The sequence below is a fragment of the Schistocerca cancellata genome, chromosome 2 (genome assembly GCF_023864275.1).
Source record: "Schistocerca cancellata isolate TAMUIC-IGC-003103 chromosome 2, iqSchCanc2.1, whole genome shotgun sequence".
In the NCBI taxonomy this organism is placed as follows: Eukaryota; Metazoa; Arthropoda; class Insecta; order Orthoptera; family Acrididae; genus Schistocerca; species Schistocerca cancellata.
The window spans coordinates 783,698,517-783,715,230 of NC_064627.1; the positions used below are offsets into that span (position 1 = coordinate 783,698,517).

General features: G+C 37.5%; 1 protein-coding gene across 3 annotated transcripts in view; it reads right to left on the bottom strand.

The window, feature by feature from the left end:
• Positions 1-5,639: 5,639 nt before the first annotated feature.
• LOC126162634 (actin-related protein 5) overlaps positions 5,640-16,714 on the bottom strand; it is a 181,029-nt gene continuing 169,954 nt past the window's right edge. For all 3 annotated transcript variants that reach the window (XM_049919265.1, XM_049919263.1, XM_049919264.1), the window contains 2 exons: positions 9,417-9,764; positions 5,640-5,992 (listed from right to left, as the gene is read on the bottom strand). In XM_049919265.1, the coding sequence (XP_049775222.1) occupies positions 5,717-5,992; positions 9,417-9,764 (624 nt within the window). In that variant the 3' untranslated portion in view covers positions 5,640-5,716. The remainder of the gene's footprint in view (positions 5,993-9,416; positions 9,765-16,714) is intronic.

A 16,714-nucleotide genomic window follows, 5' to 3' on the forward strand; every position in this document is an offset into this window, starting at 1 on the left:
TTCAAATAGTGATGCAAGAGAGACTAGATATAAGTTTACAATTTTACAACTTTATAAGTCAATATGTGTGACCCTTTCACTGATTCAAGGTCAGAAGCTTATACAACTTTCTTGTGACTGGATGTCCTTGATCCGAATAATTTATAAAAACAGTAGAATGAGTTCAGAAAACTTACTGTATTGGGAGATCTTGAATGAAGGGTTAGCTTTCAGATTTTAGCATAGCCTGCAAAGTTTGTCCTTCAAAGAACAATACACAAAATACAATACAAATTATCCTAGTGAAGGATCCTGATTAACCAGAATTTTAATCTGAATACAGAGTATACACAAATGAACAGAAAACACTGTGTGTCCTCTGAGTGGTTCAGGGACGAAGGACAGGGTATTAGGTTCTTAGTTTTCAAGTCAAGCTGGAATAATTATATCAAGCTTTCATCATCTTTACCACCATTGTCTTGATAAGACAAAGGAACTGAATGCCAATGGTAGCAAAGAGTTCTCCATCTATACAAAAAGCAGCTGGTTCCAGAACTTGCTTGTTCAAGATGGCGGCAAGTATAGACGTACATGATGTTACTGCTAAATTAAATTACAGTGATGTAGTTGAAATGATCGCTTGTGTGAAGTGCAAAGATGAACTTAAAATGTATAGTGAATGTATTTCAAGTTTACAATTGGATTAAGAAGAGAAAATGACAGCCTAAAGCATGAAAATATGCAGCTTAGGTGGAAACAAAACATGGGTGTACTGTTGAAAGTGAGCAACTATAAGTCGATGGAATGGAAGACAGTGAATGGCAAACGTAAAGCACAAGGTGAAAAAATGTCACCTACAGTGAGTAAACCAAGTTTCGAGTGTGAAAACAATTTTATTCCGAAAACTGTAGTCAAGTGACTGGATCGAAATATGAGGTAAATTAGAGTGTGTCTATGGAAAACTTTGCAAAAAGTAATCTTCAGAGCAGAAAAAGTGAAAACTCTCACAAAACAGTTAGATTTGCCCTACTGGTTGCCTCATCTCTTACCAGAAACCAATAGTGATAAATGTGAAAGTGTGAAATGTGGTGAAAACGAATTTCATAAACTATGCAGTGGAAAAACAAACAAACAAAAAAATGGTAAAAAATACAAAAAAGGTACAACATTCTCTTATTAACAGACAGCCACGGCAGAAATTTGGCAAATGTTTTACAGGACAGTTACAAAGATATCCAAACAATAGGAATAGTGAAACCATGTGCAAGTACGAAATCTGTTATTGATGTCGACCTGCAGGGAAACAAGAAAGAAGAGAATGAATATGTAGTGTGTATAGCTGGTGCCAATGACATCGCAAGAAATGAAGAACGAAATTGCCTAGCAAGCCTGGAAAACTTCCTAGAAGCAAATAAATCACGAACACCATTATATGTAAATAAATTGATTCGAAAAACAAACATTAAAATGAAACAAATGTGTGCTCGTTTTGGCAAATGTAAAATATTAGATATAGGCAAACAGAACAGAAGCCTACATACCAAACATGGTATGCACCTAAATTTTGAAGGCAAAAAAATTGTTGTGTGACAAAATATGGGAAATTATCAAAGTAAAAGACAAATTAAACAGAATTCTCAGTCACAAAGCAAACAATGTTTTTTCAGAGGAAAGCATAATAAATTAACCCTTGCATATCAGAATGTCCAGTATGCAACTAATAAAACAGAGCATCTGAGTGTTTATCTAAATGAAACTAAGTCACACCTCTTCCTAGCAAATGAATTGGGATGCAAGGAAGAGGAAGCATATGGTGACAGGCGCAAAATAATTACAAACTTATAAACTTGTACTGCATAAAGACACACAAAAGTGGTGGGGTAGGCATTTATAGTAGAAATGATATAAAATGTGAAAAAGTGAAATGGATAGATTATCTGAGTACTGAAATGGTATTTGAGGTTGCAGCAGTAAACCTAATGTATGGAAACAACAGCCTTATTATAGCAGCACTGTATAGGTTGCCTGGAAGTAACACAGAAGAGTTTCTAAATTGCCTAGAGGACTTGCTGGAGGGGACAGCAGTGTATAAAAACACTTGTTGCTTGTTGGAGACATCAACATAGACTCATTAAATAATAGTGTTAATTATTTGCACTTTATGGATGTATTACAGTGTTATAACTTTAAACAAATGAACTCGGAACCCACAACAGTCACTGCAGATACGAAGTCATGTACTGACCATGTTCTCACAAATGTAGGAAAAGAGAAAGTAAAGGTAAATGCCTTAGAAAACTACATTTATGATCACAGAGCACTTACTATGGAAACTGATCTGGACAACATAGATGTAACAAAGTGATACAGTCATATATAAAAGAAAATTTAAATATTCTAAACTTAAGATGGAACTAGGGAATGAAAAATGGGAACCAGTGTACGATGCAACTGAAGTGAATAAAAATGGGGATATTTCTATAAGTTATTCAGTAACATTTTAAATGAAACCTGTGCTTTAGTTTAAAAAAGTAAATAAAGCTGTAAACCATAAAGCCGAGATTCTCCCTTCTGAAATTATCGAACTGAGGGAGAAAATGAAAGACTGCTATATACTTTTTAGAGATACTAAACTGCAAAATTTCTCAACAAAATATAAACTGCTCAGAAAAACATACAGAGAGTCCTTGACTAACCTAAAATCACAGAAATATGCCTCTGAAATAAGGAACTCTAGCTGTATCAGTAAAACTGCCTGGAAAATAATGCATAAAGAAAGTGGGAAACAGAATTCCTGTGAACACAGTAACATAACATTAAAAGAAAATGGTGAAGAAACAAATTACCCAAAAGAAGTGTGAGAGAAATTTATACAAAAGTTCAGTAAAGTTGGTACAAATTAAGTTCATGTCAAGCCACAAAATTTTAGTCTTGGAAAATCTAGCCAGTCCTTTTATATCCACAGCATTACTGAGAGGGACGTCCTAGCAATCATATCCGCACTTCGACCAAAAATGTCTTGTGGGTGGGATGACATTTCACCTAAACTGCTAAAGGAATGCAGGGATGAATTAGTGAAACCCCTGACTCACTTGATAAAATATCTCCCTCAGTAATGGTGTATTCCCTTACCTTTTGAAAATTACTGAAACTATATCAGTGCATAAAAAGGGATTAAAAACTGACATTAATAACTACAGGCCAATAGCATTAACCTCAGAATTAGGCAAATCATTAGAGAGAGTAATACTAAATCAAGTTGAATCATATTTCACCAAACACAATCTGTTAAACAACCTAAAACATGGATTCAGAAAAGGGAGATCTACAACAACAGCAGTAGCACCTTTTATACATGAAATATTAAATAGGCTGGACAAAAGTGACAAGGTAAATAGGCACTTTCCTAGATATGAGTAAAGTCTTTGATACTGTGAATCATACCATTCTTCTGTGTAAGCTAGAAGAGTATGGGTTGAGAAGACTAGCCTTGAAACTACTTTCCTTCTATTTGAAAGACAGGAAACTGCTAACTTATAAAAAGAGCAGCTCCTAACAACCAAATCAACCTTCAGGACACTTCAATGTGGCATGCCTCAGGGAAGCATACTAGGGCCTTTTCTGTTCCTTGCATATGTAAATAATTTATTTTAACCCCAAAATTGCATGGTTGTAAGCTATGCCAATGACATATCCTTCATCAGCTGTGGCAGTGATATGCAGTCTGCAGCTAACAGTACCGAGATCAGTTTCAATACTCTGTCCACATATCTTACAGCAAACAATCTTTTTGTAAATAAAGACAAAATGGTAATAATGAAGTTCATCCTCACTTATAATGCTGCCATAACTGATACTGTATTTACATCCCCATTGGGTCTTGCATATGCAAATTCACATAAATTTTTGGGCATCGTTGTTGATGAACGCTTATCATGGAAAGAACATGTAGATAATATTTGCAAGAAAATCAGTAGAAATGCGTATCTACTGAAATGGGCCTCAGCCTTCTTGGACCATGATACTTTAAGGCAAATATATTTTGGGCTGATTCATCCGCACCTTCAGTATGGTATTGAGATATGGGGTGGGGCATCAGCAGTTCATATAGATAGACTTTTTAGATTACAAAAAAAGGCAGTAAGAATGGTAGCCAATGTAAAGAAGAGAGAGATTTGTAGAGATATCTTTAGAAAATATAAAATTCTTACAGTGTACTCTCATGTATATACTGCAGACAGTCATGTGCGCGAAACAAAATCCTGAATTTAATATGACAAACAGTAATGTAAACAACTATGATACACGGGGAAGGGAAAATTTTCATAGAACTGTGACCAATAAAAAGGCAACGGACCACTGCCCACATAGAATAGGAGCAATTTTCTACAATGCACTACACTGTGAAGTCAATAAAGCAAATCTAATTATGCTGAAGAATAGACTGAAGCAATTATTAATAGAGAAGTGTTGTTACTCTATAGAGGACTTCAAGTTGTAGTGCCATCTTGGAAAACAATGTATACAGACAATGTCTCCGATTTATCAGTGGTACGAAAGATTGTAATTATACACTGTATTATGTGTACTGTACTATTATAAATATAAGCTAAATTGTGTTACACTATATAGGAATCTACTTGTAGTGCCCTTTTGAAAAATAGGGTGTACAGACATGTGTCTGATCCATATGATGTTATGAAAGAATGTAAATATTTTATTGTATATATGTAATGTAAGCTATATCTTCCTGATAATGTCCGAAAACTTTTTGTTATATGGACAGAAAATAAATAAAAATAAATAAATAAATTGGCTAAAACCACACAAGCACAGGAAGGCATTCAAGAAGCACACACAAGATCCTGCCCATCTTGCGACTACATGACGACAAGGAGTTCAAATGGCTGCCACCAGCGTCGAAATTACAATTCCTGCAACAATAACATTTAACTGTTGATGCTTCTTGCTGTTTTGTGTGCAAAACTCACCTTCTGCCCAACTGAGTGTGAACTACTGGTCCCTGCTGAAATTACTGCATAGCAGTTGAATCTCTGTTACCTCTGTTGTATTTGAATCCCTCTGATTTGCTAGATGGGTTAAAATAATTGTCTTTTCAAATCGTATTCTGTACTCATTCTTTGCTCAATGTCAACTTCTCAAGCTAACTTTGTTTTTATATGGTGTATGTAGTCAACCCTGTACTGAAAGTCAATGATAACAGTTTATCGTATGTAAATATGGTCATACTTGTTCGACAGTTATAAAAGGTGGGAATGGCAGTGGCAAAGGTGATATCAGTTCCTCATGTTCCATAACATTACACAGCAGTCTGGTTCAGCTGTGTGTTTCTCTCTCTCTCTCTCTCTCTCTCTCTCTCTCTCTCTCTCTCTCTCTCCACCCTTCCTCTGCCCACTCCCCTTTCTCTTAGTGGGCCAAACAACACCTGACTCAATACAATGAGTTCTCGTGGCCTCACAATGAAAGCTTCCTGCTTTTCCTTCTTTCACATAAATATTAAACCAAACTAACAAATTCTTAAATATGCTGATTTCTGGAAGAAATCAATAAAACATAGTTTTATACGGACCTGAAAAGGGCCACACAAATTCAAATTGCAACATATCAGTCTATGAGACGTATACAATCAAAGTAAACAGTACATAAAATATAGCATTTAATGTTTGAGAATGCCAAGTAACAAAAACTGCTTTATAAAACTGCAACGCAATAGCACTTATACATCTCTACACTGACTACTGTCTCCATCCACCTCATCAACCGCTGTTACTGACGAAGATTCACCAGCAGAAACTGCTGTTGGTGAAGGAAAGAATGGATTTGAAGCAGCATGTTCACGTAAGAATTCACCACCTCGTTCTTCATAATCCTGACGTGTTACAAGAGCTTCTTTAAGTAGCTCAGAAGCCGCAAAATCTCTCGCACCATACCATGGATCCAAGGCGGGGTCCACTGCCACACGTACATTGACCACAGACTTAAATGGGCTAACCTACAAAGAACCAGACAGTTGTCATGTTACTTGCTTTACTGATTTTGAACTAATGTTATAACATATATCTTCCATTACAAGCATCTGCAAATACAGCTACAAAGAACACCAAACATGGTAAGAGACGGTTATGATGGGTAAGATAAAATTTAAAGGGGTTCATTATTTAGTACTTAGGGAAAACAGAATACAGAGGACTGCACAGAACATGAGGGGAATTCCTATAAATGTTCATGAATTAGGGATACATCTTGACTCAGATATAGTGTGCTTCTTGAAACTTTGGCATTGAAGTTAACAGAAAGCATGTTTTTCTCTGAAATTGTGCATGTTACATTATTTACTTTGCATGTAGTTTTTGAGTACAAAAGGGGGTGGCAATTAATGAAACACATGGCACTTCTCTTAGAGGGATTAGTGTTTCATAATACTGTAATGACCAGGAATATTTGAGTGATTTGTAATATTTAAATTTAGTTAAAAAAAAAGAAGTTTTGTCAATGCATACATAGCATTCTGCAGCCGCATTCAGCAGCTTTCTAAGAAAATCTAATATTGAGCAAATTTCTAATTTTATGGAAAATATTAGTATAGTCATATTTAGAGATTTCAATGAAGTTGGCAAACTGTAAAGAAAAATGAAGAGAAACAACATATTTTCTCATTCAAGTACATTCACACTGTGCATTTCATAGGAAGAATATGGCTATGCTTAGATGCTGAAGAAGGTAGTAACTGGTTGAGTCACAGGTTAGGGGATTGCTTGCAAAATAACTCTTTATCACTCTGCAGCAGACACACCTCTTAAGAAGATGATTCTCTTTTATATTCCAATTCCAAAACTGTTTCTTATATTCTCATTCTCACTTTAGCAAAAGTTACTTTTAATTGGAAATAATATTCACTTGGTATTAATTTTTTTTAAGTTGTTATATCAATTAATACTTGAGCACAAACTGAAACTGTACCCTGCCATTAAATGACAGGTTAAATGTACATAGCTGCAAATAAATAAATGTTAGTCTACAGCTATCTACTTGCTTGGTATTTACATGATAGATTGATAATCATCAAAGGGTAATAGCTATCTGCATAATCTATTTTAAGAATGGAGGTTTATTTGTAGGACCATTATTACCTGTCATACTACTATAAGTGCTTTGGCATGATCTAAATGCAATTAGAGAATTAGATAATGAGGCACTTCTTTCTTTCCTTTTAAATCCATGGTGTACCCCCCCCCCCCCTGCCTCCCACACTTGTAGACTTATCTCTACAGTTGTTGTTGTTGTTGTGGTCTTCAGTCCTGAGACTGGGTTGATGCAGCTCTCCATGCTACTCTATCCTGTCTGTGCAAGCTTCTTCATCTCCCAGTACCTACTGCAACCTACATCCTTCTGAATCTGCTTAGTGTATTCATCTCTTGGTCTCCCTCTACGATTTTTACCCTCCACGCTGCCCTCCAATACTAAATTGGTGATCCCTCGATGCCTCAGAACATGTCCTACCAACCGATCCCTTCTCCTAGTCAAGTTGTGCCACAAGCTCCTCTTCTACCCAATTCTGTTCAATACCTCCTCATTAGTTATGTGATCAACCAATCTAATCTTCAGCATTCTTCTGTAGCACCACATTTCGAAAGCTTCTATTCTCTTCTTGTCTAAGCTATTTATCGTCAATTCAATATAAGCTTTTGCATCAGAGTGCACAGCTAGATTCTGAAAACTTGCAACAGAAATAAGATTACATCTATATCAGTTTTGTGCTAAAGCTTTTGACTGTGTGTATTATAGTTCATCTTCATAAATTTCATCAAATAGAACACATTTTGGCACCCAGCAAACATTTACCAAGCCTCTCTATCTTCTCAAACAGCAGGCTATCACAATATGCTCTCTAAGTTATATTAATGAGAAAACGAGATGCATCTGCCATTCTCTGTACTGAGAATCAACCAATCCATTTCTTTGTGCCACAACAGCTGTGGAACTAATGCAGTTTGATAAAAACACCAATGTCTCACATGAGTTGAAGAGGTTGCAGAAAAAAGTGATTCTTCTTATCATGAAAATCAGTTACTCCTAAGAGCTAAGAATTTTTAATACAAACTATCAAAAGAGTTGCTGATTTTCCGTAGAATGTCACAATAGTGGTCAAGCAAGCTATGTTTAGCACAGTATTATAGTTTGTATTTTCACACAATGTTTGGTCACTATTGTCTGCAGTACATTGCAGTAGCATTACACAGTTTAGCTTAAAAAGCAATGTTTCCTCTTAACCATGATTCCATAGGGTGTGTCATGTCTGCACTTAACAAACTTCCCACAGGATGACACTGTTTGGACCTGGAATTATGGTGATCACTGCATTCAGTGCATGCATTTGCTACCTAAGCCACTGACATAATTGAACTTCAGGTTCTAAATCTTTCAATTCCACACTGCACACATATATAATAGGGATGTAATTGCTGCTTTAGCAGTATTCTCTGCACTGTAATCTTCAAAGTGTAGATTTCATAGGAAAATTGTAGCTGCTTATTGATAACTCTTCTCTCACATGAACCAAAACTATCTCCTCAAATTCTACTGTGCAAACAATACTTCGATAATAACTTTGACCACATCTCCATGGTTTCTGTGAAAGTTTCTGATAAGTTTGTTTCTATGGTGGAAAATTTCAGTTACGACGACACCTGTTGCAGAACCTTTATCTGCATAGCTTCACAGGCACTTCATCTTGCTGCATCATACATTAATGCACATTTGCAATTTCCATAGGGGGTTATATAGGAGGTAACTGTCTGTTATGAAACATTAGCAACTTACAAACATGTGTCACACTCCCATTACTCATACAAGTTCCCTCTGAAATACTAATTTCTGACTATTGATTCCTTCTCTCAAAGTATCCAGTTTGGAGTCCTGCCTTCTATATAGCTGTGACCCTAATGGTTTGGGACACCCCATGTAAGAAACAAACCAGAAGACTACAATCACTAATTTTAACAGAAAATTTATTAACTGTCATGATAACAATTCAAGTTTTTGGTGGCACTATCAAAAATTGTATAGTAATCTTGACAGTAATAAAAACCCTGTATAGAATTTTGCCCTCCTGCACAATCTTTGCACTTTTATAGAGAATCTTACATCTGCAAAATGACTATTAGCCTATCATTAATGTGCCACAATTACCATCTAAAATAATTTTGAAGAGAACTCAAAAATTTGTGAACATGCTTTTCATTCAAATTTTGCTGAACATCTATGACATGTGAAATAAATAAAAATGTGACATAATAATAATAATAATAACAATAATAATAATGCTGCAGCAATAAGCACCAACTTAAAAATAAATGAAATTACGTTACCCTAACATTTATTAGATAAGTAAGTCATGAAAAGTATTTATGACGTACTTCCACAAGTTCTCTATGGAAACGTTGTGCAAGTCCAGGGAGTTGGGCACATCCTCCAACCAGCAGGACATTACGGATGAGAGAAGAGCGTATTTCAGGAGAGTAGGTACGTAAAGCATACTCCGTCATTTCTGCCAGACCTGCTTCTACAGAGCCCAGCATTGAAGGCTGGAAAAGCAACTCGGGGGCTCGTTGTAGTTCTACACCAAGATGGAGTTGATGAGTTTCAGCTGCATCATCACTTCCTCCACTGCCAGTCCCTCCATCAAAATCTGGATCATGTTGCCGAAGTAATTCTTCAACCTCCATCAGTTTCTGTTCCTCATCACTGTCTGAGTCACCCCCTTCCTTTAGACAAAATTAAACAATATTTCTCATTTTTTACCCATATTAACACAGTTAATGATAACAACAACATAGAAAGGTTTTATTTTCTTTTGACAGTTATCATTTTATCAACTATATGAATAACTTTAAAAACTACATGTACCAGATGAATTACTCATGTACAGCACAATCCAATACTTCATAGTTATCACGTAATCACAGGTACTCTATTCTCACACTATGCTGCTTAATTAAATTCATTATTAAAATAATTCCCTAATAAGAGCCAAAATGAGAGACTAGTACATTTCTTTTGGAGGAGAAATTCCAGTACTGCTAACAGGCATATACAAAAATGAAAATACAAAACCTAGCTTTTGGAAGTATTAGTTCTTACTTTGGGAAGAAAGAGGGATTGGTTGTGAAAGGGTAGAAATTAATGAGATTTGTTCATCTGATTCAGTTCACGTTTTTTGTTGTGCGTGGGGTAGTCACAGCTTATACAATCATCACCTCAAAAAAAAAAAAAACAAAGTTACATAATTAATTTTTTGTCTGTTTTCAGGGACACATCTGCAGTCCTGGTGCACATTGAAATCCTCATGCCACAGTACTGTAGCATGGCACTAGAGAAGTCAAAACAATATACTGCAGTTGTGTCTTACCAATCCAGATGGCTACTGAAGGCACCTGGCTTGAGTCGACACAGCTACAACATTTCTCCACCCTCCCCTGCTACCAATCCAAATTAACACACTTTTCAATGGGCTGTCCTATTTTGTTTTAGCTGCTCTAACAGTATCCTACTGTAGTGCAAGGACTTAAATGTGCATCAGGAATGCAGATATGCACTTGCAAACAAAACAAATTAATTAAAAAACTATCTTTTGAGGTGGTAATTATAAGGGGCATTCAAAAAGAAATGAGCCAGTGGCATAATTACAGAAACCAGTACCTGTATGTTAGAAGCATTGACCCTGGCTGTCGAGACACTTGTCCCATTGTGACACAAGACGGTGAAAGGTTGTCTCATAAAATTCCCGCAGCTGTGATGTTAACCAGTTCCGCAAGTACAGTTGGACATCGTCATCCGAGGTGAATCGTTTGCCCCTCAGAGCCTTTTTAAGGGGACCAAAAATGGCATAATCGCAGGGAGAGAAGTCCGGACTGTATGGAGGGTGGATGAGAACCTCCCATTTGAATTTCTGCAGGAGTGCCGCAACTGTGTTGGTCGTATGAGGCTTTCCATTGTCGTGGAGCAGAATGGTCCCATGGGTGAGAATGCCTGGACATTTTGATTTGATCGCTTGGCAAAGGGTGGTCAAGGTTTGCAAGTAATGCTGGGCATTCGTGTTGTCCCAGGCTGTAGGAAGTGAATCGGAAGGGGGCTATCTTGGTCAAAGAAGAACATCAGCATAACCTTTTCTGCACTCGTGTGGATGACGACGTCCAGCTGCACATGCGGAACTGATTCACATCGCAGCCCCAGGAATTTTATGAGAGAGCCATTCACCATCTTGTGTCACAGTGGGACAAGTGTCTCAACAGCCAGGATCAACACTTCTAACATACAGGTACTGATTTCTGTAATTATGCCTCCGGGTCGTTTCTTTGTGAACACCCCTTATATAAGTAAATAACTGTCCCTCATAGATGGAAAATCAGCAGAAAATTGTATCTATATAAGATCAACACTTGATTCAAGGATTGGCAGCTGACCCACAACATGAACAAAATGAAATGAATTATGCATAAAAGAGGCAGAAACCCTCACTACTGTTTGATTACACAAACAGCCATAACTTTCATAGTCTGAAACCCTTATGAGGAAATGATCAGGACAAGAGCGGCATGTTTCATCAATGGTTCATTTACTAAGTCCAGGATCACTCTGGAGACAGTTAACCAACTATCGTGTCATACACAAGAGATGTGGTTTGTGCCAGTGAGAGATTTACTATTAAAATTCTCAGAGGAGTCAAACAACTGTCACACACTACAAAGTCGCCTACAGGGTGTTTTTGGATGTATATATTTATGTACCATTTTCTTAGTTTCTCTATCCTACAACCAAATTCCTGCCCAGGTAATCAAGCCCACTGCTGATGTCTCCCAGCCACTGACTGAAGAACATTTTAATCTTAATCTACAAGGGGCAGTTGAACAATCAAATCTCTTGTGGTGTAACATGTTGATTCTGCAGAATGACACATTCCACTTCCAATCACTAGGATCGACAAAAGATGTCCGTGGAAACAAGAAATGTTGTTTAGGCAGTTCTTAAGTGTAGAACATCCTATTGTGCGCGCTCTGGTTTTCGATATGTACAAACGGACGTTAAAGACAGAACATCGACAATGTGTGACAGCAAGTGAACATCTCCACCTGCTGGGAATGGCCGCTTTATGCTTTGCCATCGTGACTTGGCAGTGCGTCGGAAATCACAGATCCAAGGGCATGAGTGATAATGTAAACATCAGAACAATTTAAGATTATACATGAGCACTGTCAGTCTGAAATGTCATATCAGTAAATCTATACATGTTGTGCTCCAATGTGAGTTACAAGTTATGAGAGATCTCTTTCACCCACAACTGTAAATTAAGTTGTAGAGTGGAAGCATTTCACTTACGACACAGAAGAGTTATCATAAAAGTGACTACACCATTTTAGTAGCTTGAATAGAATGGAACTCTCAGCTCCCACCCATGTGGAAGGTGAAGTAGTCCCTTGTCAAGAAAACATGTGATGGTCTAGTGGCACTGCACAGCAGGTCTACTGAAGTGAATTACATCAAGAACGGTGACCGCAAGATATCTGTAATGTGAAAGTTGGTATATGTATCAGCCGGCTGACAGATCATGTAGTAGTGGAACTCGTCATACAAAAACACAACTACATTAGTCCATTTGGTACCCTAGTACACGACATGAATAGAGATGCTAAAAGAAAACTATATTCATAAAAATAAGATATAAATGGGCACATACAATGGTGTTGTCTGAAATAAGTTGCATATTCAAGAAATAAGTTTAATTGGATTAAGACCAAAGAAGTGTTAACTGATATAGAGGGGTGAAGAAAAGATGTTTGTTGACCACTCCAATGAGGTCAACAGTGAAACATATTCACATGCTTAAGTAATCTTGGCCACATGAGTAAAGAAAAATTTCATCGAAGACACAACAACAGCACAGCCCTCTTTGCACTACAGTGGCTGGTCAGCTGGCTACACAACAACTATGCAGCAGCTCATCATTACATCACTTAAACCATGCATTATGCATCCACAGCACAGTGCAGCTAGTTGTATACTTGATAAGGTGAGCAGTAAACAGGACTGACCTGAGACCCTTTTTTAAGAGTAATCTGTAAAGAGTTGCAAAAACACATTTCACTGGCTTTGTGCACTGCTGCACATGTAGGATGCGCATCCGATGGCCTATGCGCTGTCTGTAGCTGATAGCAAAGGGTCAGTTGAAGTAACACAGTGAGTGGTGATGGCTCTGTTTGAGTCAGATGCAGTGTGTACTGTCTGAAAGTAAGGGAAGCCAGTTCAAGCACTCCAATGTTATGTTCAGAAACACAAACAACACATACATATCAAGAATGAAGCGGTACACACAATAATTATTTTCAGGGACTGCATGAGGCATCTGGTGACGCAGCATTGCCATATCTTACAGTGGTGAGATAGGTGAAAGTGTTTCATAAGAGCAGGTATGTCATTTAGTATTGGCTGCACATGGATCACCAATGGTTTGCATCCATCATCCTTCATGACAATGCACGATGTCACATGGCAAACCCCATGGCATATGGCACACAAGGTGTACAACTTTGCTTCCGCCATTTGGCGATAGATGCCGACAGTGGTAAGTACAGGTCGAAAGAAACAGATTGCAGGTAGTTAGCTCGGACCTCAGTCACCATAACCTCATTCAAACATTAGTCAATTTGTGTCTGCATCATAAAGCTGTTCTTGATTTGAAAATGTCAGTTTACAAGCCTAATTCTCGTAATTCGCAGGAGGTGTTCAAAAAATGGTTCAAATGGCTCTGAGCACTATGGGACTTAACATCTGTGGTCATCAGTCCCCTAGAACTTAGAACTACTTAAACCTAACTAACCTAAGGACATCACACACATCCATGCCCGAGGCAGGATTCGAACCTGCGACCGTAGCAGTCTGAAGCAGACTGAAGCGCCTAGAACCGCACGGCCACAAGGCCGGCGCAGGAGGTGTTACTGTTTTGTTTCAATATGAAGAAAACAGTGGCTGAGTCTATTTTATTGCTCTCAAGTACGTATATTAAAGACGCTATTAGTGAAAAAATGTGTCATGAGTGATTTCAACGCTTCAAGAATGGTGGTTTTAACGTCATAGACGGGCATAGTGATGGAAGAGAGAATGTTTTCGAAGATGCAGGATGGAGACATTGCTGAGTGAAGACTCGTGTCAAACTCAAGAAGAATTGGCACGATTAGTGGGAGTGACACAGCAAGCCATTTCAAAACATCTCAAAGCTATGCGCATGATTCATAAAGAAGGAACTTGGGTCTCGTGTGAGCTGAAACCAAGAGACATTGAACGGCGTTTTTGAACAGTTGCTTCAGAGGCAAAAACGGAAGGGATTTCTGCATTGCATTGTGCAGATGAAAAATTGGTTCCTTACAATAATCCTAAATGCAAAAAATCATGGGGATATCTCGGCCAAACCGAATACTCACGGCTCTGCATTTGGTGGGACCAGCGCAGCATCATGTACTATGAGGTGTTAAAACCAATCCCAGGTGCTCATTATCGAATGCAATTAATGTGTTTGAGCAGAACATTAAAAGACAAACGGCCGCAATACAGCGAGAGGCACAATAAAGTGATTTTGCAGCACGACAACGCTCGACCCCACGTTGCAAAAGAGGTCAAAACGTACTTGGAAACATTAAAATGGAAAGTCCTATCCCACCCGCCGTATTCTCCAGACATTGCTCCCTCTTACTATCACCTGTTTATATCAATGATACATGGCCTGGCTGACCAATACTTCCGATCTCAAGAAGAAGTCACAAATTGGATCAATTCATGATCACTGCAACAGATGAACAATTTTGCAGGATTCGTACACTGCCAGAAAGATGGGAGAAAGTAGTGGCCAGCGATGAAAAATACTTTGAATGATACATGTGTAACCAAATTGTTTCATTAAAGCCTTAAATGTTGGGGAAAAAACGGCAGAAGCAAAGTTGTACACATTAAATATATTTTTGTCTTTACTGTATTCCAGTTACTACCCACAGCACTGGAGGCAGTTTACTAAAAATATTATGAAAATTGGAAAAGTTATCCAATAGTGTTAAAGTCACCACAAAAGAGTTAGACAACTCTTTTGTGGTGACTTTAAAACTAATCAATAACAAACCAAGGGGATGAATTAAAGAACTTAAATACAAATTTCTCAAATTCAAAAAGATAAGGGCAGAAGACAGCTACAAAAGTAGGTAAAATTTTAATATAGAAGCAACCTTATTACAGTTACATAAGGAGTTAAAATGGAGATAATTAAGCAATGTGACTTAGCCAAGAATGAAGTTTAAAAACAGTTTAAAAGAGGTAAACGTTAATATGCAAACAATGCAAAGGAACTGTCAACCCACGAATTCAAAATTATTTTTGATAACAGATATTCTTAATTGCCACTTACGTTGCATTTTCAAGTGAGATACTCCAGGCTAAAGTGTAGCTGAGTGAATGATTACATCAGACTGATATACTTTCATTAATCTGTAATATCATTTTTTGTAATGAATAGATGAAGGCAACCTACTTCCCTCATTGCCTGTTTTGTAGCCTGGATTTTCCAGTGTTCATAGTACAATGTAGGGGACAAGCTTACTCGTAAACTGCATGCAAACTCACCATGTTATCAATGAAGTAGTGACTTTCCATCTCTTGAAATGATTTAATTAATTGCAACATAATATATCAATCAGAATTTGAAGAAAATTAAATATAAAATATTTAAAAAAGCCAGACACTATTAGAAATAATGACCTAGTATTTAGTATTTTGATCCCTGTTTTGCCGTACCTCACTCAAATTCTCACCATTTTTATGCTGTGAAAGGTTTGACCAAAAACGAAATTGTGTGAAGTGTTACAAGGATTGTTTGCAGCTGTTCATGAAGAATCCGCAGGACTTTAAGTGTCATTTCGTCACTGTGGATGAAACATGGATACATTACTATACTCCTGAGACCAAACAACAATCTAAGCAATGGGTTACCAAAGGAGTATTTGCACCAAAAATGGCAAAGACCATTCCTTCGGCCGGAAAAGTTATGGGAACTGTCTTGTGGGATTTGGAAGGGATAATCCTCATTGACTCTGTGGAAAATGGTAAAATTATTCCAGGTGAATATTATTCATCATTATTGGACCATTTGAAAACTGGGCTGCAAGAAAAACACCGGCGATTGGACTGCAAAAACATCCTTTTCCATCACGACAATGCACCAGCACATACCTCAGCAGTTGTGGTCACAAAATTAATGGAAATAGGATTCCAACTCGTTTCACATCCCCCCTATTCTCCAGACTTGGCTCCCTCGGACTACTATTTGTTCCCCAATTTGAAGAAATGGCTGGCGGGACAAAGATTTTGTTCAAACGAGGAGGCGATTGCAGCAACTAATAGCTATTTTGCAGACTTGGACAATTCCTATTATTCGGATGGGATCAACCAATTACAGCAGTGTTGGACTAAGTGTATACGCCTAAAAGGAGACTATGTCGAAAAATAAAAAAGATTTCCCCCAAACACGTAAGTGGTTTTTATTTTTGCACGAACTTTTCAAACGCCCCTCGTATAATCTATCTGAAACCTTCCAGTGTCTCCAGGCCTCTTCCATGTATACAGCTTTCTTTCCTGATTCTTAAACTAAGTTTTAGCTATGATTAAGTTATGCTCTGTG